General features: G+C 40.4%; 1 protein-coding gene across 1 annotated transcript; it reads left to right on the top strand.

Annotated features, from left to right (window-relative positions):
* The first annotated feature begins 22,347 nt into the window (after positions 1 to 22,347).
* LOC127689230 (olfactory receptor 145-like) lies at positions 22,348 to 23,280 on the top strand. The gene has a single exon (XM_052188664.1). It carries the CDS (start codon positions 22,348 to 22,350, stop codon positions 23,278 to 23,280), a length of 933 nt encoding a protein of 310 aa, XP_052044624.1.
* Positions 23,281 to 24,370: the final 1,090 nt, after the last annotated feature.

Raw genomic sequence — 24,370 nt, 5'->3', positions numbered from 1 at the left:
ATGTTCATAGCAGCCCTATTTGTAATTGCCAGATGCTGGAAAGAACCCAGGTATCCCTCAACAGAAGAGTGGATGCAAAAAATGTGGTATATCTACACAATGGAGTATTATTCAGCCATTAGAAACAATGAATTCATGAAATTCTTAGGCAAATGGATGGAGCTAGAGAACATCATACTAAGTGAGGTAACCCAGACTCAAAAGGTGAATCATGGTATGCACTCACTAATAAGTGGATATTAACCTAGAAAACTGGAATACCCAAAACATAATCCACACATTAAATGAGGTACAAGAAGAAAGGAGGAGTGGCCCCTTGTTCTGGAAAGACTCAGTGAAACAGTACTCAGCAAAACCAGAACGGGTAAGTGGGAAGGGGTGGGTGGGAGGACAGGGGAAGAGAAAGGGGTTTATGGGACTTTCGGGGAGTAGGGGGCTAGAAAAGGGGAAATCATTTGAAATGTAAATAAAAAATTATATCGAATAAAAAGAAAGAAAAAAAAGAAAAAAAAGAAAAAAAGAAAAAAAAGAAAAAAAGAAAAAAAAGAAAAAAAAGAAAAAAAAAAGAAAAAGAAAAAGAAAAAAAAGGAAAAAAAGGGGAAAAAAAGAAGTTGCAGGTCTGATGAAGGTGGGAAGAGAGGTTGTGGGAGAATGGAGGTCCACCTGGGCTAACAGGCTGTCAGAGCAGCTTGGCAGGCCCTAGAGGAATCAACCAGCAGGGAAGAAGGATGGGGAAAGGGACTCTAACCTGTATGTTTCAGATTGCAAAGGTCTGATGAAGATGAGCAGAGAGGTGGGGGGAAGAATGGAGGTCCAGAGGGGATAGCAGACTGCTTAGGGAAGCTTGGTGTGCCCCAGAGATTCAACAAGCAGGGTAAATGGGAGGGGCAAAGGAAACTAGCCTGTATGGTTCAGGTTGTAAAGGTCTGATGAAGGACAGAGAGGTGGGGGGAGAGTGGAGGTCTAGAGGGGACAGTAGGCTGCTTACTGCAGCTTGGCTTGCTCCAGAGGACTCAGGGAGCAGGAAAGATGGGTGGGGAAAAGAAAGCCTTGATCTAATACCAAGAACACCAGTAATAATAAAATTATTGAAGCAAAATTGACATTACTTTTAGAAGACACGTAAGAAAAAAAAACTCTTAATCACCTTAGTTTTTCTAATTCAAAGGAAGTTTAGAACAAATTACAATGTGAATTGGGCTTCTGGATTGGTAAATAGATTTCAAGGATCTGAGAGGAATAGTAGTAGGAGACAGGAAATGATCTAAGTATATTAGATGAAAAATATTTAATAAAAATAACTATAAAAACTTATACTCAGTTTTTTCATGTATTCTGTTATACAAGAAACAATAAATCCCCTGACTTAAAGAAGATACACATGTGACACAAGACATACCTAGACTCTGTTTAGGAAACACAGCATCTAATAAGCAATGAGTCAGCAAGTAAGAAAGCATGTTAAATGGCCTCTAGGGATATGAAAATAGTATCGCTTCAATTAATGGTAAAAGAAATGTAGATAGAATGACGATACCATTATGTACTAACAGAACTGGATAAATTAAAGGCACCAATAACACAAGTATTGGGGAGTATTTCACACCCTTATTTTTTACTGATGGAGGTGTCAAATGGGAAAACTGTTAGCATTTTGTCTAAGTTCCGCCTCACAGTTAAACTCTATTCTACACTATACTATCCTGTAACTGGTACCTCAGGGGGAACGGATGCCTCAGCATGGGCCTGCTGAGGCACCCCCTTTCCCCAGACTCACCATACATCTATAAAACATATTCCTTCTATTGTGATCATAAAAGGAGAAAGAGGTTATTAAGGTATGTTCTATGGGCATGTGGGGGAAGGAGGTGCCTCAGTGGGCCCATGCTTCCCTCTCCCTGAGGGAGAATAGAATTTATTTAGGACATGGGGAGGGGAGTTAAGTGGGTAGTAGAGGCAGAGAAAGGCAGGGAGAAGGAGAGAGTAGAGAAGTAGAGGCTGGCCATGACCACATGGAGAGTGTGTGTGGGGGAGGGGGCATTGAAGGGAGAAGGGAAGAACCCAAGAGGGCAAGAGAGAAGCTAAGAAAGTAAGAGGGAAGAGAAGCAAGAGAGAGAGGAGGGGCAAGAAGCCCTTTTTATAGTGGGTCAGACCTACCTGGCTGTTACCAGGTAACTGTGAGGAGAGGCATACCTAGCTGTTTTCAGATAACTGTGCGGTGGAGCTTAGACAGAATCCTAACACCTTCTCTCTTTATCTTTTTATAAACACATCAAAAACTACTGTAGCAAAAGCCACGGAAGACTTCAGTTAAATTTAGGCACTCTGTATTGAATAAAAATTTGTGTAAGGATTTTCCAAAACACAATGGAAATATTATTTACAAAGACATCTGTAAGGATGTTTCTAGGAGCTTTGCTTAGGATAGTTCTGTTAGGTCACAAAGCTGAGCCCTCAGATGGCAGCACAGCTACACTAGAATGGCTGCCCTAGCTCAGCTGATGTAGATGACCACGAGGCAATAGAAACCAACCCTCAGCCTTTCTCAGAGACTCTGTGACTCAGGCACTTTGTTTATCAGGTAACTGTGGTTTCCTCATTCGTTCTGCTGTCCATAAAATGGTCTGATTGTCACAAGTACAGATCCCTGTGCCTTGTATCCCAATGTCTCCCACTCCCAGGCCTAGAGGCCAAGAAAAAGGTGTAGACAAAATGGATGAGTCACATGGGGATTAGTCTGGGGGAAGGGAGGCTCATTTACAAAGTTCATATTAGAAATGTTAGGTTTCAGAATCTGAAGACAAAGGTAGCTGGGGTGCCTAGTAACACATCAAAGCAGATGCTGGCCAGCTCTCCCCCACTCAGCACCTTTGGCTCCTCCCAGCACTTGTCACCTCCCAGGTCTGGGCCTCAGCCTCCCTTCCCCTAGACTAATCCCCATGTGACTCAGTCATTTTGTCTATACCTCTTTCTTGGCCTCTCGCCCTGGGGCTGCCTCTAAATTGTGGCTCTTCACTTATTCCTCTTCCTTCCCTCCCCACACCTCTTAGGTTTAGTCAGCTGGCCATGTTCAGCCTAGACTCTGCTCTGCCTGCTTTCTCACTTATATATACAATAAAAATCTTCTCCATATTTTAGAGGTAGTCATATCCTGCGTTTTTTATTTCATTGTTTTTCATTCAGAAACAATTCATTCTTTTTCTATGAGATTGTCTTAAATAGTGAATGAGAAATTGATATGTCCATACAATTAAATGTTATTTAGCAATTAACAGCCTATTAAGCCCATATATATACATAAAATAATTTAAATATGAACAAATCTTAAAACTTTAAGTGAAAGGAACCTCACATGACAGTGGATAACATTTGAAATATGTAAAAATAACATGGCAGTTTTAATCAGGTAGTAGTTATGAGGATAATTCATGCTAGCAAGCTTTTATTTCTTATTTTGAAATGAAAATGTAACAACTGAGTTGTGGTTGTATATATATGTAGTTCTTCAATTGTGAATTATACATTTAATTTGGTTTAATTTTCTTGAATTTCACTTATACTTCAATAAGGTGGATTTCAGTATTCATATACTTCTATGAGTGGTCATGGGCAAAAACCATAAAAATGAATTCTTGACCTGATATGAATCTAGGAGTTAGTCAGATTTCTTGGCAGGCAGACAGATGGGGGTGGGAGGGCATGGTTGGTAATAAAGATTGCTAACTTCCAAGATGGTGGACCTCTTCCTCACCCTCCTGATCTGACACCAAAACCTGGCAGCTTAAAACAAAGGCCTTGTAGGCTTTGTCTCCCACCAGCAGCCCTCTTGCTCAACAAGTTCAGGGCAGATCAGATGTTACCCAACAGTGGCCAGTCTATCAACTATCCTATATTTCTTCAAATGGAACAAAGCCAAATTAGGGGAAGAAAACTCTTCAGACACTTTAAAAACCTCTAGAAGACATTACATTTTTGGCTTCCTAAGTGCCCCTTCCTCCTGTGTCTGCTTCAGCAAGTGTTCCTGTGCTGCACGTGTGTTTGTTTCCTCATGCTCAATAAACACCTTCCCTCAACTACCAATTCTATGTGTGGTGGTCAAGCTTTCTCTAATTGCTGCTTGTTATACTCAAGGTTTTTCCTGCCCTTTGAATCTTTAATGGGCAGAGAAAATGAACCCGATCAAGTTCTCTGGGCTGCATCCCTAACATAACTTGTATATTGGTTAATGTTGATTACCAACTTGACAGGATAGGTATTTCCCTAGGAGACAAGTTTCATGACAAACTTGTGAGTGATATATCTAGATTAGGTGAGCCTCTGATCATAAGTGGGAGAGATCAGAAGGATCATGTAAATTTTTGTGGGATGCTCCCCCCACTGTGGGTAGCTCTATCCCATGCCCAGGGCCCTGGCCTGAATGAAAGGGAGAGAAATCTGTGCACAAACACTCATCTCTCTCTGTTTTCCAGCTGTGGATGCAATATGACAGCTGCCTTAATCTTCTATCTTAAAGGAATTTTTTTACTTTCTTAAGTGGCTTTGGTCAGGGTGGTTCATCACAGCATCAGGAAAAATAACTAAGACAACTGCAGAAATGAAGAGCTATAAATTAAAATATCAGGATGGCAATTTTAGCATCAACTTGTCTCAATTTGTAAAGAAATTATTACAAAATACAGGGAAAAGAGTATGTTTGTATTTCTGGCAGGAATGTTTCTGAAAAAAGATTTAATGAGAACAAATTCAGTTTTCTTGCAGAGTACGTGAGCAGAAACATCAATGTTAATTGCTAGGAGCTTATCCTTAGAAAATGAGTAAAATGTTAGGCACAGGAAAGCAAATATCAACATGAACTCTGATCATGCTGATCTCACAGAAGGTAGTAGTAAAATAATGACCAATAGTGGTCGAGGAAAGTTTAAGTTCCCAAAACCTCCCTGGGAACTGACATCCTACTTGGCAGAAAAAGACTTGTATGTGGGTAACTGACATCTTGGTTAGCAACTTAAGCAATGAATGTTAGACAAGTCACATCCTAGTAGACAAGTTAAGAAATGAAAATTAGACAATGCAAGTCCCCTATCACAGTTAAATACCTCAACCAATGGGAACAGCATAGGTGTACAATAAAGACATGTTCCTAAGGAAATCTCCTGTCTCTAAATCCTGATTGGTGGAGTAACTTGTCACAGATGTTTGTGGATTTTAGGCTTAAAAGTCCTGTAGTATCTTAACTCAATGAAACAGTTCAGTTCCCGAATCTGGATTGTGGTCCTGATTGATCAGTCCTGACGCATATGCTCAATAAACTATCCCTGTCTGCCTGAGATTGGTATTCATGTAGTTTGTAAAGTGATTCCTGGTACCTAACAGAGATACTTGAGCCTTTTGTATTTGTATCCCTTTTATTTCCTTTTTATCTTCTTGCTCTAGCTAAGACTTCAAGAACTATATTAAACAGAACTAGAAAGGCTAGATATCCTTGTCTTCTTTCTGATCTTAGAGGATATGTTTTGAGTTATTCTCCATTTAGTATGGTATTAGTTGTCAATGAACAGAATTTATTATGTCAAGGTAAGACCTGGACCAGGTGTTTCAGGGCTTTCAACAGGATCCTGATGGGAAAGATGAGAGAGAGAGAGAGAGAGAGAGAGAGAGAGGAGAGAGAGAGAGAGAGAGAGAGAGAGAGGTGTCAGGAGATTTGCAAAAGCTGATGACCCAGGTCAGAGTGTTTATTATGGGACAGCTCTAATTATACTCCTCACAGAGTGGAAAACATGTCATGAAGTCAAGAGCATCAGTCAGTAGCATTACTTGGAGTTTAGAACATCTCAAGTTCCTCTTTAGCCAATGCATTCTGGGATGTGAGATAAAGTATTTCATATCTCAGAGTCTGGAACATTTGGACACATAAATATGGAACAAATGTATTTGGTTCACACTTCTACATTATAGTCCATCACTGAAGGAAGACAAGGCCTGAACTCCAACAGGGCCGGAAACGAGGTGGGAGCTGAAGCAGAGGTGACAGAGGAGTGCTGCTTTCTGGCTTGCTCCACAGGGCTTGTTCAGCCTGCTCTCTTATAGATTCCAGGATCACTCGCCCAGGGAGAGCAGCACTCACAGTGGGTTCAGGCCTGGCACGTCAATAGCTGATTAAGAAAAGGCCCTCCAGGCTTGCCCATGGCCATGTCTTAGGGAGGCATTTTCTCAACTGAGGTTTCTTCCTCTTTTGTAATTATGGCTCGTGTGAAATTGACATTGAATAATCAGCTCAGGTCATATGCATTTGGAAATTAATTCATTTTTTAAAAAAAAAGTCTTCAATTTAGTGGAATACAGCATTTTATATGAGTACTCAAGACTTTCTGGCTTTTGTCTGTATTTTTGAAATATTTCTATCTTCTCTAATTTTGTCAATTTGGGTCTTCTTACTCTTCCTTCCTTTTGGTTAATTTTCTAATCTTGTTTATGTTGTCAAAGAACATAACATGTTATGTTTATGTTATGAAAAGAATGAACTTTTCATCCATGATTCCTTGAATTTTTTTTTAGTCCATTTCATTAAATTTTGTCTTGATTGTTACTTCTCTTTATTTACTATGAAGGGATTTGGTTTGTTCTTGTTTTTCTAAGGCCTTAGTATATAGCATTAATCTATTAATTTGGGCTTGCTGTAATTTTATGAGGTAGGCACTTAGGGTTAGAAACTTTCCTCTTGGGGCTTCCTTTACTGTATCTGAAGGTTTCAGTATTGTGTGTTATCATTTTCTCAATTGTAGGAAATGTTGGCTTCCCTTTTATTTTGTCAGTGACTTATTCATTGTTTAACAGTGTGCTGTTTAAGTTCTATGAGTTTGTGTAATTTCTTTTGCTGTTAATGTCTAGTTCCCCATCCCTCACTGTTGTGGTCAAATAAAACAAATTATGTTATTTCAACTTTTTTATGTTTACTGAGATTTGTCCTTGTTTTGTTTTTGAAAAGTTCTATATGGTAATGAGAAGAATGTATATTCTTTGATCTTGTGTATTACATTTATTTGACTTATGGTTTTATTTAACTTTAATGTTTCTTTTAATGTTTCTTTTTTTGCCTATTGATGATAATAGGTTATTTGGAATCTCCCACTATTACTGTGTCGAGATTTATTTGTGGTATTACAGTTAGTAGAATTTGTTTTATTAAATATAGTACAACTTGTGTTTGGTTTATAGGTTAAGAATTATAATATCTTTTCCTTCCTCAGCCTCTTTTTCATCATCCTTGATCAACTACAGCTGGTCATCCTCCAGATTTTCATTATCATCATCACCCAGTAGGTCACCCTTGTCAGCAGAGTCATCTGCACCTTCCTCAGACTCCGTCTTCACATTATTTGTTCTTTACAGGGATGCTGCTATGTGCTTCTTCATACTTTTCATTCTTCAGTTCTACTGGGGATGAGAAGGACAAGTCTGCTTGTTTGCTTTGTTCTTTTTCAAAAAATTTCAGGCTTTCTAGCAGAGAATACACTTTTTGTTTTATCTGAGTTAGGTCCTTCTTAACAGCTTGAAGATCATCACCTTTCAACTTTCCAGACTTGGAAGAAGATTCCCTGACAGAGACAGCACCAATGGGGAGGATGACTCTTGAGCACATAGTGGAGCTTAGAAATCTTATCCCATTATTTATTTACCCAGGTGCTTGTGAGAGATCAAAGTAACCCCAGATCCTCTATCCTAGTATCTTCTGCATATTCCCACTGTTCTCCCTCATTATCATTCCTGTGTTAATTCATAACTGTCCTGCACATAGTTTCATTTTCAGCTTCTTTGATGCTCCTTAGTTGTTTTGATACCTCTTTCACTTAACAATAAAAAGATGTATGTTTTTTAAAAAAAGATAATTATAATGTCTAATTTATAGAGTGTCCCGGGGTGGGTGAAATGACACTTACTGGGACAGTGACGTACACACTGAATGTCTGCACTGAGTGGTTCTGGAAGGAGGGCAGGCAGGCCAGGCTTTGGTTATCCCATGGAGTAGTTCTGACACAAGGAAATGGAGGCATGCCTGAATGGACCATGGATATGTACCTGCCAGTAAGACCATGTAGAGTGGCTTTGGCAGGTGGGATTGGAAGCAACACCACATATATACATTTTCAAATACATATATATTGATTTAATTTAATTTTTTATCTTACAGCGTTTGGGATTAAGTTCAGGGACTTGGGTTGCTAGGGAAATGCTCTGCCACTGAGACATGCCCCTCTTAAATAATGAAGGCAGTAGAAACCTAGATTAAAAAGGTAGCTTAATCACTTGTTCACTAAGGGTTATATTTCTTCAAGTAGAAATTTCTTTCTTTTTTGGCTAAAGATATCATAAATAGCCTCGAGAAAGTATTTAAAATATAGTTGGCTAGATGCCAGCTCAATTTGTGCCTTATAGGAATATACTGGATCTCTGCCTGAGAGCTGATTTAAAAATTAGGGAAACGCAGAGAAATGGATGATATGTTTAGATTAGAGATACACAGACATTACTACTCTTCACTGTATGACTTCTGATTCTGAAGAAAAGCCAGAAAGTTCTTTTGCTGCTGTAACTTGTGATATCTAAAATTCCTTTCAGTAGAGAAGTGCTTTTGGTAGAGTTGTTGTCTGAGTCAGACAATGAGTGCTGTGATAAGTTAGTCAATGGTCACCCACTGACCCATTAAAGTGATGGATATTGACTGAAACAGTGTGATCATCATTTTTTTAAGACCTGACCAACGTGATCATCATATGCTTCAAAACCCATCCAATCTCTGTAAATGTTTCATGATTTGTCATCTTGTTTAAATACATAACACAGAATCCCTGCCCTTCTTTCTCTTTCCTCATTCTTACTATCTGCTGTGATATATTATATGACTTGTTTATTATTTGTCTTCTCTTTCCTAGAAAGTGATAGGTACATTGCTTTTATTTTAATGTTTTCTCTATAACCTCTAGAAGAGTGCATGACAGAATTTTTCAACTTGTTGAATAAATTAGTATCACTCTCTTTTTCAGAGTCCCAGATGTGCCTTTGTCATTAATGAAGTACCTTTGAGCTTAGCATTTGAAGTTCTCCTCAGTGTATTCTTAGTTATCTCTCAGAGACAGATCCCTTGTTTCTTTTGTGAACTCATTCAGGTTGACTTAGTTAGAATCTATTGCTATAAAGAGACTCTTTGACCACATCAACTCTTATAAAGAAAAATATTTAATTGGGGCTGGCCTATAGGTTCAGAGGTTTGGTTCATTATCATTATGGCAGGAAACATGGTAGCTAGCAGGCAAACATGGAGCTGGGGAAGCTGAAAGTTCTACATCCACATCTTCAAAGTTCCCACTTCCATCCCCCTTCCCATGACATACTTCCTCCAACAATCTACTTTAACAAAGACACACCTAATAGTGCCATTCCCTATGAGCCTATGGGGGCCATTTTTATTCAAACCAGCACACCACACATTTCAGTAGTCTTTTCTTTTTATTGCTGAGTTGTATTTCATTGTAATGAAACATCATGGCTTACTCATCCCTTCTGTTAAAGCATACTTTGTTAATTTCCAGTCTGAGCACTTGTGAGATATCAAGTCCTGGTTGGCCATGTGTAAGGGTTGGATGGCATGACATGGTTTCTGCCCCAGGAACAGAGCCAGCAGGACATGGGCCACCATGAGTTTTGATGGTTGCTGTGGGCAGCAAAAGGCTTGTTTATATAATTGTATATATATTTTCATGTTCTTCCTTTGAGGAATGCCCTCTCTGCCAAGATTAATGACTCCATGATAATCAGAGACAGCCTGAGTCCAGGAGGTGAGGGTGTGTCTATGTTTCAGCAAAATGATAGAACACTGTGACCTTCAGGACTGTCCTTATGGCTATGAAAAAGAATGTTGAAAACATGAGTTTGAAAATATATAATTTCTCAACTATGCAGAATATAAGGATGCAATAGGAAATGTATAAGAAGTTTCATAGATCTAAAGGAACAGAGGCAGCTGCAATATGAGCTAGCTTATCAGAAAGATACTAAGGAAGGAGATAAAGAGATTTAGGGATTGGTGATTTTAAGGCGAGTTCCCATCCAGCTAAGTTAATTGTTTATGCTTACAAAGACTGGTAGACTCCAGAGTTCAAGGTCAACTTGGGACAGAGGGAATTTAGGTCCAGGACCTGGAGTGGTAGAAATGGTAATTTTAAGGCTGGGTCCTATCAAACTATCTTATTGTCTGTGCTTGTGCTTGTCTCTTTCTAAGAATCAAGGGGCTGGGGTCATGGGATATTGATTCAGGAGATAATTGAAAGGGAACCTGGGGTAATGACTAAATTGATAAGCAAATAAAAAACTGGGATTTTGATCTGCAAGAGATGAGCTATCCAGAGAGTTTTAGAATCTAGTAAGAGAAAGCTGTCTTGAGCAGAACACAGAGAACAGTCTGAAAACCTGCCTTGAAGAGAAGAAGGAGAAGGAGGGGAGGAGGAGAAGTTGGGGGGAAGAAAAGGAGGAGGAGGAGGAGGAGAAGGAGGAGGAGAAAGAGGAGGAGGAGGAGGAGGAGAAGGAAGAGGAGAAAGAGGAGGAGAAGGAGGAGGAGGAGGAGGAGGAAGAAGAAGAAGAAGAAGAAGAGGAAGAAGAGGAAGAAGAGGAAGAAGAGGGAAGGGGGAAGGAAAGGAAAGAATGGAGGGAGGGAAGGAGAGAGAGGGAGGGAGAGAGAAAGAGAGAGAGAGATCAGTTGGGAAAACTGTCTCAAGGAGAAAACAGGTCATCAGCTTGGACCCATGATTTGACTCCGAGTCATTTGTTTTGCTGTTCTCAGACACCCCTTCTCTCAGGAACCCTTCTTCAAGGTGAGGCTGATCCTTGACAGTAAAATCTAGGTGTTGGATCTTAATTCTAAACAGGGTATTATTTTGGGGGAGTATTTCCTTGAGAGTATAATTGCTGGGTCATAGAGTAGGTATATATTTTGTCTTGCCAGATACTGAAAGCTTTACAACTGAGCACATCACATTTCTACTAGGACTAAAAAAGCAATATAAAATTTCTCCACAATTTTTGAAAGGACTTATTATTATTAGTCTTTTTAATTTTATCGACAGTGAAGCACCCATTCATTCATGTAAATGCTCTTGATGGATTAAATAGGCATCAGGCACCAGTTGTGTGTATCAATTAACATTGGTGAGAATTCACACTTTAGGGAAGCCTTATGAAGCTGGAATGAGCCTTTGAAAATATGCTGTTAAAAATGTATTTCTGATATCATCTCTGGATTGTAAGACTTGCTGGGTTTTGATCTTGTATTCAAGTTAGCTGTTCTATTGATACATATGTTAATAGTTTGTGCATAACTTGATTTAAAACCCCTAGTGCCTGTGGATTGTCACTTGGAGGCTGAGAAGAGTGCAGTACAGAAGAGAAACTCTTCAGTTTGGCAGAGCTGAGCAAGAATCAGACAGTGGGCTGGGAAGGGTTTGAATGCCAGAGAACTGTTCCAGAATACCTTGAGGCTGGTAAGGATTTCTGGACCAATTGTCACTTCCGTTATGCCTGCCTAGCAGGGTGGGAAGGTCCGAGGTTTAGGACTCAGTTTCCACTCTGGTGTTTTCTCTCTTCGCACTAGGTTGTTACTTGTGCTGAACTGAAAACGTTTGCATTTACATCTGAAAATATTTGCATTTTGATCCTGTTGATTTATGCAAGGTTCTTTTAATCTAACTTCTGTTGTAATTTCCATGGCACATCTCTATTTTTTTTTGGCTGAATTATGTTATTGTTTTATTGCATTAACAACCAAAGTTATTTTTGAAGGAAAACTAAAAGAAAGTATTTTATATATGCCCATGTATTTGGTATTTTCATAGATATGAAGTTCCTCCTGTAGACTGGTGCTTTCTTTTTTCTTTTCTTTTGTTTGCAAGGATTAGCGCTCACTTCTGGCAGTGCTTGGTAAATCCTTTCACTTTTCATTTGCTTGACAATTTCTTTGTTTTGTTTCTCGAGGTATTTTTTTTTTTTTTTACCAGCTATGTAATGTTAGATTGACAATAGTTTTTCTTCAGAGTTTTAAAGATGCCATTTAATTGTCTTCTCATTTCCACTTCCTTTATAACAGGCAAGCTGATTTCACTTCAGCTCCCCAGGAATCTCTGAGCCTCTTGTCTATGCCTGTTTCAAATCTTGCCCTTTTAATCCAGCTTTCAGCTGTCTGACTGTGTTATATGTCACTACGATACGTTTGTACTCACTGTTTTCTTTCTTTTTTTTAATATTTTTATTTTCTATATTCTTTGTTTACATTCCAAATGATTTCCCCTTTCCCGGATCTCCCCTCCCCATATGTCCCATAAACCTTCTTCTCTCCATCCCTTCTCCAATCACCTCCCTCCTTTTTCTCTGTCCTTATATTCCCCTCCAATGCTAGATCAATCCTTTCCAGGATCAGAACCCTCTCCATACTTCTTCAAGGGCATCATTTGTTATGTGATTTGTGCCTTTGGTATTCAGAGCTTCTGAGCTAATTAATATCCACTTATCAGAGATTGCATTCCATGTGTATTCTTTTGTGATTGGGTTACCTCACTTAAGATGATAATTTCCAGATCAAACCATTTGCCTAAAAATTTTGTGAATTCATTGTTTCTAATTGCTGAGTACTATTCCATTGTGTAAATATACCACATTTTCTGTATCCATTCCTCCTTTGAGGGGCATCTGGGTTCTTTCCAGCTTCTGGCTATTATAAATAAGGCTGCTATGAACATAATGGAGCATATGTCTTTATTGCATGCCGGGGAATCCTCTGGGTATATGCCCAGGAGAGGTATAACAGGATCCTCTGGAAGTCTCATGTCCAGTTTTCTGAGGAACCTCCAGACTGATTTCCATAGTGGTTGTACCATCTTATAGCCCTACCAGCAGTGGAGGAGTGTTCCTCTTTCTCCACATCCTTGCCAACACCTGCTGTCTCCTGAGTTTTTGACCTTAGCCATTCTTACTGGTGTAAGGTGAAATCTCAGGGTTGTTTTGATCTGCATTTCCCTAATGACTAATGATGTTGAGCACTTCTTAAGGTGCCTCTCGGCCATCTGAATTTCTTCAGGTGAAAATTCTTTGTTTAGATCTGTACCCCATTTTTTAATAGGGTTATTTGGTCTAACTTCTTGAGTTCTTTGTATATATTGGATATTAGCCCTCTACCAGATGTGGGGTTGGTGAATATCCTTTCCCAATTTGATGGTTGCCGTTTTGTCCTTTTAAGAGTGTCCTTTGCCTTACAGAAACTTTGTAATTTTATGAGGTCCCATTTGTTAATTCTTGATCTTAAAGCATAAGCTATTGGTGATCTGTTCAGGAACTTTTCCCCTGTGCCCATGTCCTCAAGGGTCTTCCCCAGTTTCTTTTCTATTGGTTTCAGTGTGTCTGGTTTTACATGGAGGTCCTTGATCCACTTGGAGTGAAGTTTAGTACATGGAGATAAGAATGGATCAATGCGCATTCTTCTGCATGCTGGCCTCCAATTGATCCAGCACCATTTGTTGAAAAGGCTATCTTTTTTCCACTGGATGTTTTTGGCTCCTTTGTCGAAGATCAAGTGACCATAGGTGTCTGGATTCATTTCTGGATCTTCAATTCTATTCCATTGGTCCACTTGTCTGTCACTGTGCCAATACCATGCAGTTTTTAACACTATTGCTCTGTAGTATTGCTTGAAGTCAGGGATACTGATTCCCCCAGAATTTCTTTTGTTGTTGAGAATAGTTTTAGCTATCCTGGGTTTCTTGTTATTCCAGATGAATTTGAGAATTGCTTTTTCTAACTCTGTGAAGAACTGAGTTGGGATTTTGATGGGGATTGCATTGAATCTGTAGATTGCTTTTGGCAAGATGGCCATTTTAACTATATTAATCCTGCCAATCCACGAGCATGGCAGATTCTTTTATTTTCTGAGGTCTTCTTCGATTTCCTTCTTCAGAGACCTGAAGTTCTTGTCATATATATCATTCACTTGTTTGGTTAGAGTCACACCAAGATACTTTATATTGTTTGTGGCTATTTTGAAGGGTGTCATTTCCCCAACTTCTTTCTCAGCCTGCTTATCCTTTGAGTATAGGAAGGCAACTGATTTGCTTGAGTTGATTTTATAACCAGCCATTCTGCTGAAGTTGTTTATCAGCTGTTGGAGTTCTCTGGTGGAGGTTTTCGGGTCACTTAAGTAAACTATCATGTCATCTGCAAATAGTGATAATTTGACTTCTTCCTTTCCAATTTGTATCCCCTTGACCTCCTTATGTTGTCTAATTGCTCTAACTAGAACTTCAAGTACTATATTGAAAAGATATGGAGAGAGAGGACAGCCTTGTCTAGTCCCTAATTTTAGTGGGATTGCTTTTGGTTTCTCTCCATTTAGTTTGGTGTTGGCTACTGGTTTGCTGTATATTGCTTTAACGATGTTTAGGTATGGGCCTTGAATTCCTGTTCTTTCCAATACTTTTAGCATGAAAGGATGCTGGATTTTGTCAAATGCTTTTTCTGCATCTAATGAGATGGTCATATGGTTTTTTTCTTTGAGTTTGTTTATGTAGTGGATAGCATTGATGGACTTCCTTATATTGAACCATCCCTGCATCCCTGGGATGAAGCCTACCTGATCATGGTGGATGATCGTTTTGATGTGTTCTTGGATTCGGTTGGCAAGACTTTTATTAAGTATTTTTGCATCAGTATTCATAAGAGAAATTGGCATGAAGTTCTCTTTATTTGTTGGATCTTTGTGTGGTTTTGTTATCAGTGTAATTGTAGCTTCATAGTTGAGTAGCGTTCCTTCTCTTTCTATTTTGTGGAATAGTTTGAAGAGTATTGGTGTTAGGTCTTCTATGAAGGTCTGATAGAACTCTGCATTGAAGCCATCTGGTCCCGTGCTTTTTTTGGTTGGGAGACTTTCTATGACCCTTTTTATTTCTTCATGTGTTATGGGACTGTTTAGTTGATCTATTTGATCCTGATTTAGTTTTGGTGTCGGATATCTGTCTAGGAAACTGTCCATTTCCTCCAGATTCTCCAGTTGTATTGAGTATAGGCTTTTGTAGTAGGATCTAATGATTTTTTGAATTTCCTCAGTTTCTGTTGTTATATCTCCCTTTTCATTTCTAAGTTTATTAATCTGGATACTGTCTCTGTGTCCTTTGGTTAGTCTGGCTAAGGGTTTATCTATCTTGTCGATTTTCTCAAAGAACCAGCTCCTGGTTTTGTTGATTCTTTGTGTGGTTCTCTTTGTTTCTACTTGATTGATTTCAGCCCTGAGTTTGATGATTTTCTGCCTTCTACTCCTCCTGGGTGAAATAGCTTCTTTTTGTTCCAGGGCTTTCAGGAACATTTTGTTTTTGGAGGCACTCAGGGCTATGAGTTTTCCTCTTAGCACTGCTTTCATTGTGTCCCATAGATTTGGGTATGTTGTGTCTTCATTTTCATTGTGTTCTAAAAAGTCTTTAATTTCTTTCTTTCTTCCTTGACCAAGGTATCATTGAGTATAATAGTGTTCAGTTTCAACGTGTATGTGGATTTTCTGTTGTTTTGTTGCTATTGAAGTCCCCTTTTACTCATAGTGATCTGATAGGAGGCATGGGATTAGTTCGATCTTTTTATATTTGTTGAGGTCTGTCTTGTGACCAATTATATGGTCGATTTTTTTTCATTTGTTTTATTCGATATAATTTTTTATTTACATTTCAAATGATTTCCCCTTTTCTAGCCCCCCACTCCCCGAAAGTCCCGTAAGCCCCCTTCACTTCCCCTGTCCTCCCACCCACCCCTTCCCACTTCCCCATTCTGGTTTTGCCGAATACTGCTTCACTGAGTCTTTCCAGAACAAGGGGCCACTCCTCCTTTCTTCTTGTACCTCATTTGATCTGTGGATTATGTTTTGGGTATTCCAGTTTTCTAGGTTAATATCCACTTATTAGTGAGTGCATACCATGATTCACCTTTTGAGTCTGGGTTACCTCACTTAGTATGATGTTCTCTAGCTCCATTCATTTGCCTAAGAATTTCATGAATTCATTGTTTCTAATGGCTGAATAGTACTCCATTGTGTAGATATACCACATTTTTTGTATCCACTCTTCTGTTGAGGGATACCTGGGTTCTTTCCAGCATCTGGCAATTATAAATAGGGCTGCTATGAACATAGTAGAGCATGTATCCTTATTACATGGTGGGGAATCGTCTGGGTATATGCCCAGGAGTGGTATAGCAGGATCTTCTGGAAGTGAGGTGCCCAGTTTTCGGAGGAACCGCCAGACTGATTTCCAGAGTGGTTGTATCAATTTGCAACCCCACCAGCAGTGGAGGAGTGTTCCTCTTTCTCCACACCCTCTCCAACACCTGCTGTCTCCTGAATTTTTAATCTTAGCCATTCTGACTGGTGTAAGATGAAATCTCAGGGTTGTTTTGATTTGCATTCCCCTAATGACTAATGAAGTTGAGCATTTTTTTTTATTCGATATAATTTAATTACATTTCAAATGATTTCCCCTTTTCTAGCCCCCCCACTCCCCGAAAGTCCCGCAAACCACCTTCTCTTCCCCTGTCCTCCCACCCACCCCTTCCCACTTCCCCGTTCTGGTTTTACTGAATACTGTTTCACTGAGTCTTTCCAGAACCAGGGGCCACTCCTCCTTTCTTCTTGTACCTCATTTGATGTGTGGATTATGTTTTGGGTGTTCCAGTTTTCTAGGTTAATATCCACTTATTAGTGAGTGCATACCATGATTCACCTTTTGAGTCTGGGTTATCTCACTTAGTATGATATTCTCTAGCTCCATCCATTTGCCTAAGAATTTCATAAATTCATTGTTTCTAATGGCTGAATAGTACTCATTGTGTAGATATACCACATTTTTTGCATCCACTCTTCTGTTGAGGGATACCTGGGTTCTTTCCAGCATCTGGCAATTACAAATAGGGCTGCTATGAACATAGTAGAACATGTATCCTTATTACATGGTGGGGAGTCTTCTGGGTATATGCCCAGGAGTGGTATAGCAGGATCTTCTGGAAGTAAGGTACCCAGTTTTCGGAGGAACCGCCAGACTGATTTCCAGAGTGGTTGTACCAATTTGCAACCCCACCAGCAGTGGAGGAGTGTTGCTCTTTCTCCACACCCTCTCCAACACCTGCTGTCTCCTGAATTTTTAATCTTAGCCATTCTGACTGGTGTAAGATGAAATCTCAGGGTTGTTTTGATTTGCATTCCCCTAATGACTAATGAAGTTGAGCATTTTTTAAGATGCTTCTCCACCATCCGAAGTTCTTCAGGTGAGAATTCTTTGTTTAACTCTGTACCCCATTTTTTAATAGGGTTGTTTGGTTTTCTGGAGTCTAACTTCTTGAGTTCTTTATATATATTGGATATTAGCCCTCTGTTTGATGTAGGATTGGTGAAGATCTTTTCCCAATTTGTTGGTTGCCGATTTGTCCTCTTGATGGTGTCCTTTGCCTTACAGAAACTTTGTAATTTTATGAGGTCCCATTTGTCAATTCTTGCTCTTAGAGCATATGCTATTGGTGTTCTGTTCAGAAACTTTCTCCCTGTACCGATGTCCTTAAGGGTCTTCCCCAGTTTCTTTTCTATTAGCTTCAGAGTGTCTGGCTTTATGTGGAGGTCCTTGATCCATTTGGATTTGAGCTTAGTACAAGGAGACAAGGATGGATCAATTTGCATTCTTCTGCATGCTGACCTCCAGTTGAACCAGCACCATTTGTTGAAAAGGCTATCTTTTTTCCATTGGATGTTTTCAGCCTCTTTGTCGAGGATCAAGTGGCCATAGGTGAAGATCCATTTCTGGATCTTCAATCCTGTTCCATTGATCCTCCTGCCTGTCACTGTACCAATACCATGCAGTTTTTAACACTATTGCTCTGTAGTATTGCTTGAGGTCAGGGATACTGATTCCCCCAGACTTTCTTTTGTTGCTGAGAATAGTTTTAGCTATCCTGGGTTTTTTGTTGTTCCAGATGAATTTGATAATTGCTCTTTTTAACTCTGTGAAGAATTGAGTTGGGATTTGATGGGTATTGCATTGAATCTGTATATTGCTTTTGGCAAAATGGCCATTTTAACTATATTGATTCTACCGATCCATGAGCATGGGAGGTTTTCCCATTTTTTGAGGTCTTCTTCCATTTCCTTCTTCAGAGTCTTGAAGTTCTTGTCATACAGATCTTTTACATGTTTGGTAAGAGTCACCCCAAGATACTTTACACTGTTTGTGGCTATTGTGAAGGGGGTCATTTCCCTAATTTCTTTCTCAGCCTGCTTATCCTTTGAGTATAGGAAGGCCACTGATTTGCTTGAGTTGATTTTATAACCTGCCACTTTGCTGAAGTTGTTTATCAGCTGTAGGAGCTCTCTAGTGGAGTTTTTTGGGTCACTTAGGTAGACTATCATGTCATCTGCAAATAATGATAGTTTGACTTCTTCCTTTCCAATTTGTAGCCTGTTGACCAAAGTTTTCCTGTAATTCTTTAAGAGATTTTTGTGTTTCCTCTTTCATGACCTCAGCCTGTTGACCAAAGTTCTCCTCTATTTCTTTAAGTGTTTTTTTGTGTTTCCTCCTTATTGGCTTTTGTATTCTCCTGAATTTCTTTCAATGATTTTTGTGTTTCCCTTGCAAGGGCTTCTAACTTTTGATCCATTTTCTCCTGAATTTCTTTAAGTATGTCCTTCATGTGTTCCTGTACCAGCATCATGACCAGTGATTTTAAATCCAAATCTTGTTTTACTGGTGTGATGGGGTATCCAGGACATGCCGTTAAAGGAGAATTAGGTTCAGATGTTGCCATATTGCCTTTATTTCTGTTAGTGACATTCCTGCGTTTGCCTTTGCCATCTAGTTTTCACTGGTCTTAGTTGGTCTTGTCAATGCTGGACTCACCAGTGCAAGCTGCCCCTTCCCAGGTGGCCTCTGGTGCACAGCTTACCTCCTGCACTGCCTAGAGACAGGGTGCTGTTGCCCAGGCTGTTCAGATCCCGAAGCAGACACCTGAAGGTTCCTGCTGGGGCCCACTGGATTCACCAGAGCATACTTACTCCTCCCAGCCGGCCTCCTGGAAGTCCCTCTTGCCTCTTGCAGGACCTGGAGATGTGGCATTGCTGCCCAGGCTGATCTGTATCCGGAAGTGGAGAGATCTGAGGGCTCCTGCCAGAGGCCTCAGGCCTCAGGACTGGAACCTAAGCTCTGTGCCACTGGAGCAAGCTGTGCGCTCCCAGACTGCCTCCACGTGCACACCAGGTCTCCTGCACTTCCTGGAGACTGAGAGCTGTGGCCCAGGCTGTTCAGATCCCGAAGGAGACACCTGAAGGCTCCAGCAGGGTCCCGCTGGATTCACCAGAGCATACTTACTCCTCCCAGCCGGCCTCGGAAGCCCCTCTTGCCTCTTGCAGGACCTGGAGATGTGGCATTGCAGCCCAGGCTGATCTGGATCCGGAAGCGGAGAGATCTGAGGGCTCCCGCCAGAGGCCTCAGGATGGAGCCTAAGATCTGTACTCACTGTTTTCTTGCTGTGATTTCCTTAACTTTGTTTGCTTGTTCATCCATATTATTGCATGGAAGCTTTTCCATTTAGTGCTTAAAAGTAAGTTTTCTATCTATTTTTCATGTCACATTTTGGACCTGTGCTTACACATTTATTGGACTTGTTTAAGATTAGCCCAGAGGCTTGGGATACTATGGTCTCTTGAAAATTAGTTATTTTCATCTGAATTTAGTATAGATAATGTCTATTAATTCTGTCTTTTATCTCACTGATACTTTGTGTGTCTTTACCTAATCTGATATTAACCCAACTCACAAAATTTCTAACCCTCTATAAAAAGTTTTTGTGTAGCAGTGCCCAATTAATCCTACTCACATCCACCCTGGAGGTGGCAGCCTCCCTCCTAGCTACTGAGAGACCCCCAATTCAATGTCATTAGACCCCTAAACAACTAGTCCAGCACAGAGTAACTTGTTTTTCTGCTTTCAGCTTGAGAAAGATAGCCCACCCTGTTCCAGGAACTAGCTCACCACATTCTTGACCCATCTGATGACTGGCCCAATGTTTAACTATGCAATGCTCCAAGGATGTTTGCTCCAGATAATCTCTACCTTCCTTAAGGCATAAACTATTGCCTGACTTCCTTATTTTGTATTTCCCCATTCTGTAAATGATTTGTCCTCCACCCCTTGCCTTGTTTGTGATTTTTGTCCTCTACCTCTTGCCTTGTGATTTTTCCCCTTTAAATACCCTTGACTTCAGTTGCATGGGGTCCCACAGTCCTCTACCCCTGTGCGTTGTATGACTGTGGACCCCAGAGCTCTGGAATAAAAATCCTCTTGTTTATTGCATCAAGACCATTTCTTGCGAGTGATTTGGGTGTTGCCTTCCAAGGTGTGGGGCACTATGGTGCCCTCGGTTTTTTTGGGTCTTACACTACCTACCCCAATCCAGTGTTCTAGGTTCTTGAATGAAACACACACACACACACACACACACACACACACACACACACACACACCTTTAACAGCTCAATGGCTTGCCCACTTCCAAATCTCCATGTGGCTAACATATTCCTTACCCTGATATTATTGGCTAACACACTCCTTACTCTGAGTTATTGCTTACTAAAATCTATATTCCATCTTTGTTGCCCTAGACCTAGTCAGGGTGTGGGGTGCTTGGGACTGCTCTTCCCTGGCTCTTACATGTCAGCTGTCCCTCTGTCCTCTGCACCTTTCAGGCTTCCCAGGCAAGAGAGCTATGTCCCTTCCTGCTGCTTCCTCAGTCCCCTGCCCCAAATCCTAAGATCCTACCTCTGTCTCCTTGCCCAGCCATTGGCCACTTTATTTACCAATCAAAACCAACTGGGGGCAGGGTCCCTCAGCATCTTACATGCAGATATGCAGATTGCAGATATGTGGATTCTCCTGCAATCTTGGGGCCAAATTAACATAATATAAACAGCATTGGACCAAATACACAACATTTCAGTTTCAAAATTTTCATTTCTTATTTTGTTGCCCCTTATATTCCACTGGAATGTAGTATTTGTTAGCTTATCTTTTTTTTTTCTATATAAATTAAAGTGCAATTCAAATGGCTATTTTAAAGTCCTTACTTCTAATTCCAGACTATACAGCTCTGCATTACTGAATAAATTTTGGACGCTGGGCCATGTTTTATCATTTTATTGTATTTCTAGTAGCATTCAACCTTCTGACACTAGGGATTTGGATATGTTTAAGGACCCAGAATCATCCCCTCCATCATAATTATAACTGTTAATTGTTAGAATTTTTTTACTAAAGGCAAAACAAGGAATTCTACAGACCAGCCAAACATTTCTGCTTCCTTAGGGAGTACAACTCTGAGGAAATGGTCCTGAGAGAGCCTCTGTCTTCATAACCAGGCCCCTGAGATCTGCAAACCAGAATGAAACTCTTATCCTGTTACTCAAGGGCAGGAGCTGCTTCCTTTCTGGATACTGTAGTGGCTACTGGATAAACAGCAATTGTGAATCAATATTGTCAGTACAGAAAGGATTACAAGATAAACCCGAGTCTGCACTTTGGCTTGGCAGAAGAGACAGTCCTGCAGTCCAAGTTATTCTTGTCTATTCACGAGGTCTTTAGTTTTTCCAGAACACTTCAGAGGAGAGACAGTAAGCAGAACATTCCCACTGCAAGTAAAGGAAGGTATGTGCCCCTCTGACCCTGAGCAGCCATGACACAAGGGTTAGGAATGCAGACTCTGTGTGGGTCCTCTGGAGCTTTCTTCCTGCCTGAAGTCTGGAGGGCCTGTGACATTGAGAATTCTCTGTCTCCTTTGTAAAGTGAGATTGCTATATGGTCTCATATTTTTAGAGGTTCTCACAGTAAATCCTGAGTGTTAGCTTAGAACATTATTACTACTAAACCTATGTGTAGTTGAGTTAAGAGATTGTGAGAAACAGAACTTCAGCTTGTTACTTCAACTTGTGCTGACCTAGAGAAAAGGTCCTGATTATCTGGTATAGAGCAGGGCATGGTAAAAAGATCATCTTCAGAGTCTAAGGGATGCTCACCCTCTCATTCTGGAGGATAAGTATAGCCCTTACTGTGCTCTGGAAATTAGAGTCACCTGGTAGTTCACTACTATGCACTGTAAATAGTTTAAACCTTCCTACCGTAGTTCAAACCTCCTATGGATTCCATTTTCACAAGGAGGACATAGATTTGTGAGGATGGTGGTGATGCTTCTTTTTCTCCACTGGTTCTCCTCTCTGTCACACAGGTTTCCCATCCAAGAAGAATGACTGTCAAGAATTCCTCTGTGACAGAGTTCATCCTCGCAGGCCTGACAGACCAGCCAGGACTCCGCATGCCCCTCTTCTTCCTCTTTCTAGGTTTCTACATGGTGACTGTGGTGGGGAACCTGGGCTTGATCTCCCTGATCGGGCTGAACTCTCACCTGCACACCCCCATGTACTTCTTTCTCTTCAATCTTTCTGTAATAGATTTCTGCTATTCCTCCACTATCATCCCCAAAATGCTGATGAGTTTTATCTCAAAGAAGAACATCATCTCACACTCAGGGTGCATGACACAGCTGTTTTTCTTCTGTTTCTTTGTTTTCTCTGAGTCCTTTATTCTGTCAGCCATGGCATATGACCGCTATGTTGCCATCTGTAACCCCCTGATGTACACGGTCACCATGTCTCCTCAGGTCTATTTACTTCTTTTACTGGGAGTCTATGTGATGGGCTTCTCTGGCGGTATAGCCCATACAGGGAACCTAATGAATCTGACCTTCTGTGCAGACAACCTTGTCAATCACTTCATGTGTGACATTCTTCCCCTTCTCGAGCTCTCCTGCAGCAACACCTTCACAAATGAGCTTGTGGTTTTCATTGTTGTGGCCTTTGGTATCGGTGTACCTATTGCCACCATCTTCATTTCTTATGCCCTCATCCTCTCTAGCATTCTTCGCATGCATTCCACGGAGGGCAGGTCCAAAGCCTTCAGCACCTGCAGCTCCCACTTGATTGTGGTTTGTCTTTTCTTTGGTTCTGGGGCTTTCATGTACCTCAAGCCTCCTTCCATTTTGCCCCTTGATCAAGGAAAAGTGTCTTCCTTGTTCTATACAATTGTGGTGCCCATGTTGAATCCTCTGATCTATAGCTTGAGAAATAAGGATGTCAAAGTTGCTCTGAGGAAAACCTTGGGTAAGAGAACATTTTCTTAACAGAAGAGCAGTATCATGAGCTGCAGTGGTGTGATTGGTCAGTGAGCAGTATTCATATGGAAGGAGCTGTGTTTGGATAAGAAGATGCAGTGTTGCCATGAGAGATTCAAGGTCTGGTCATTTCTTCTTCTTCTTGTACAAGAAGAGAAGTTTATGGCATTATGGAGTGAACTAGGTCTTCATGGATGCTGGGCAATTGTTCAGCCAACAGACTGCATGCAGCCCAGAAACAGGGTTTCAAATCCTTACATTTGAGCAACACTTTAGCACAGCTCTGTTCTTCCTGACCCTTGTTCTGCCTAAACACTTCCAAAACTTATTTTTTTTCTTTTCTTTCTTTTTTGGGTTTTGTTTTGTTTTTTTTTTTTTTAGATTTTTTTCAATGATTTATTTATTTATTCACTTTATATCCCAATATCAATCCCCCTCCTCACAGTACCCGCTCAGGCAGATCCTCCCCTATTTCTTTCTTTCTTTCTTTTTTTTTTTTTTACTTTTTATTCGATATAATTTATTTACATTTCAAATGATTTCCCTTTTCTAGCCCCCCACTCCCCGAAAGTCCCGTAAGCCCCTTTCTCTTCCCCTGTCCTCCCACCCACCCCTTCCCACTTCCCCGTTCTGGTTTTGCCGAATACTGTTTCACTGAGTCTTTCCAGAACCAGGGGCCACTCCTCCTTTCTTCTTGTACCTCATTTGATGTGTGGATTTGTTTTCTTTTGAGACAGGGTTTCTCTGTATAGCCCCGGCTGTCCTGGAATACACTCTGTAGACCAGGCTGGCCTCGAATTCAGAAATCTGCCTGCCTGTGCCTTCCAGAGTGCTGGGATTACAGGCATGTGCCACCACCACCCGGCTCCAAAATTTAATTTTAAAAATGAAATATTTTACATCTGTATTGAAAATATACAGATATATAATTAACACTTATTTTTTCTTTCACTCATTGACTAAAATAGCCCTTTCCAATAGTATTGTGTCAGTTAGGTTCACAGACTATGGCTCAAGAAATCAGGTTCTGCCATTCAGCCAATTTTTAATTTTATGTGAATTTTTTGTAGTCACAGACAATTTATTCTTGAGGCCTTAT

Source organism: Apodemus sylvaticus, chromosome 7, assembly GCF_947179515.1.
Source record: "Apodemus sylvaticus chromosome 7, mApoSyl1.1, whole genome shotgun sequence".
In the NCBI taxonomy this organism is placed as follows: Eukaryota; Metazoa; Chordata; class Mammalia; order Rodentia; family Muridae; genus Apodemus; species Apodemus sylvaticus.
This window is presented reverse-complemented; position numbering and strand designations above follow the sequence as displayed.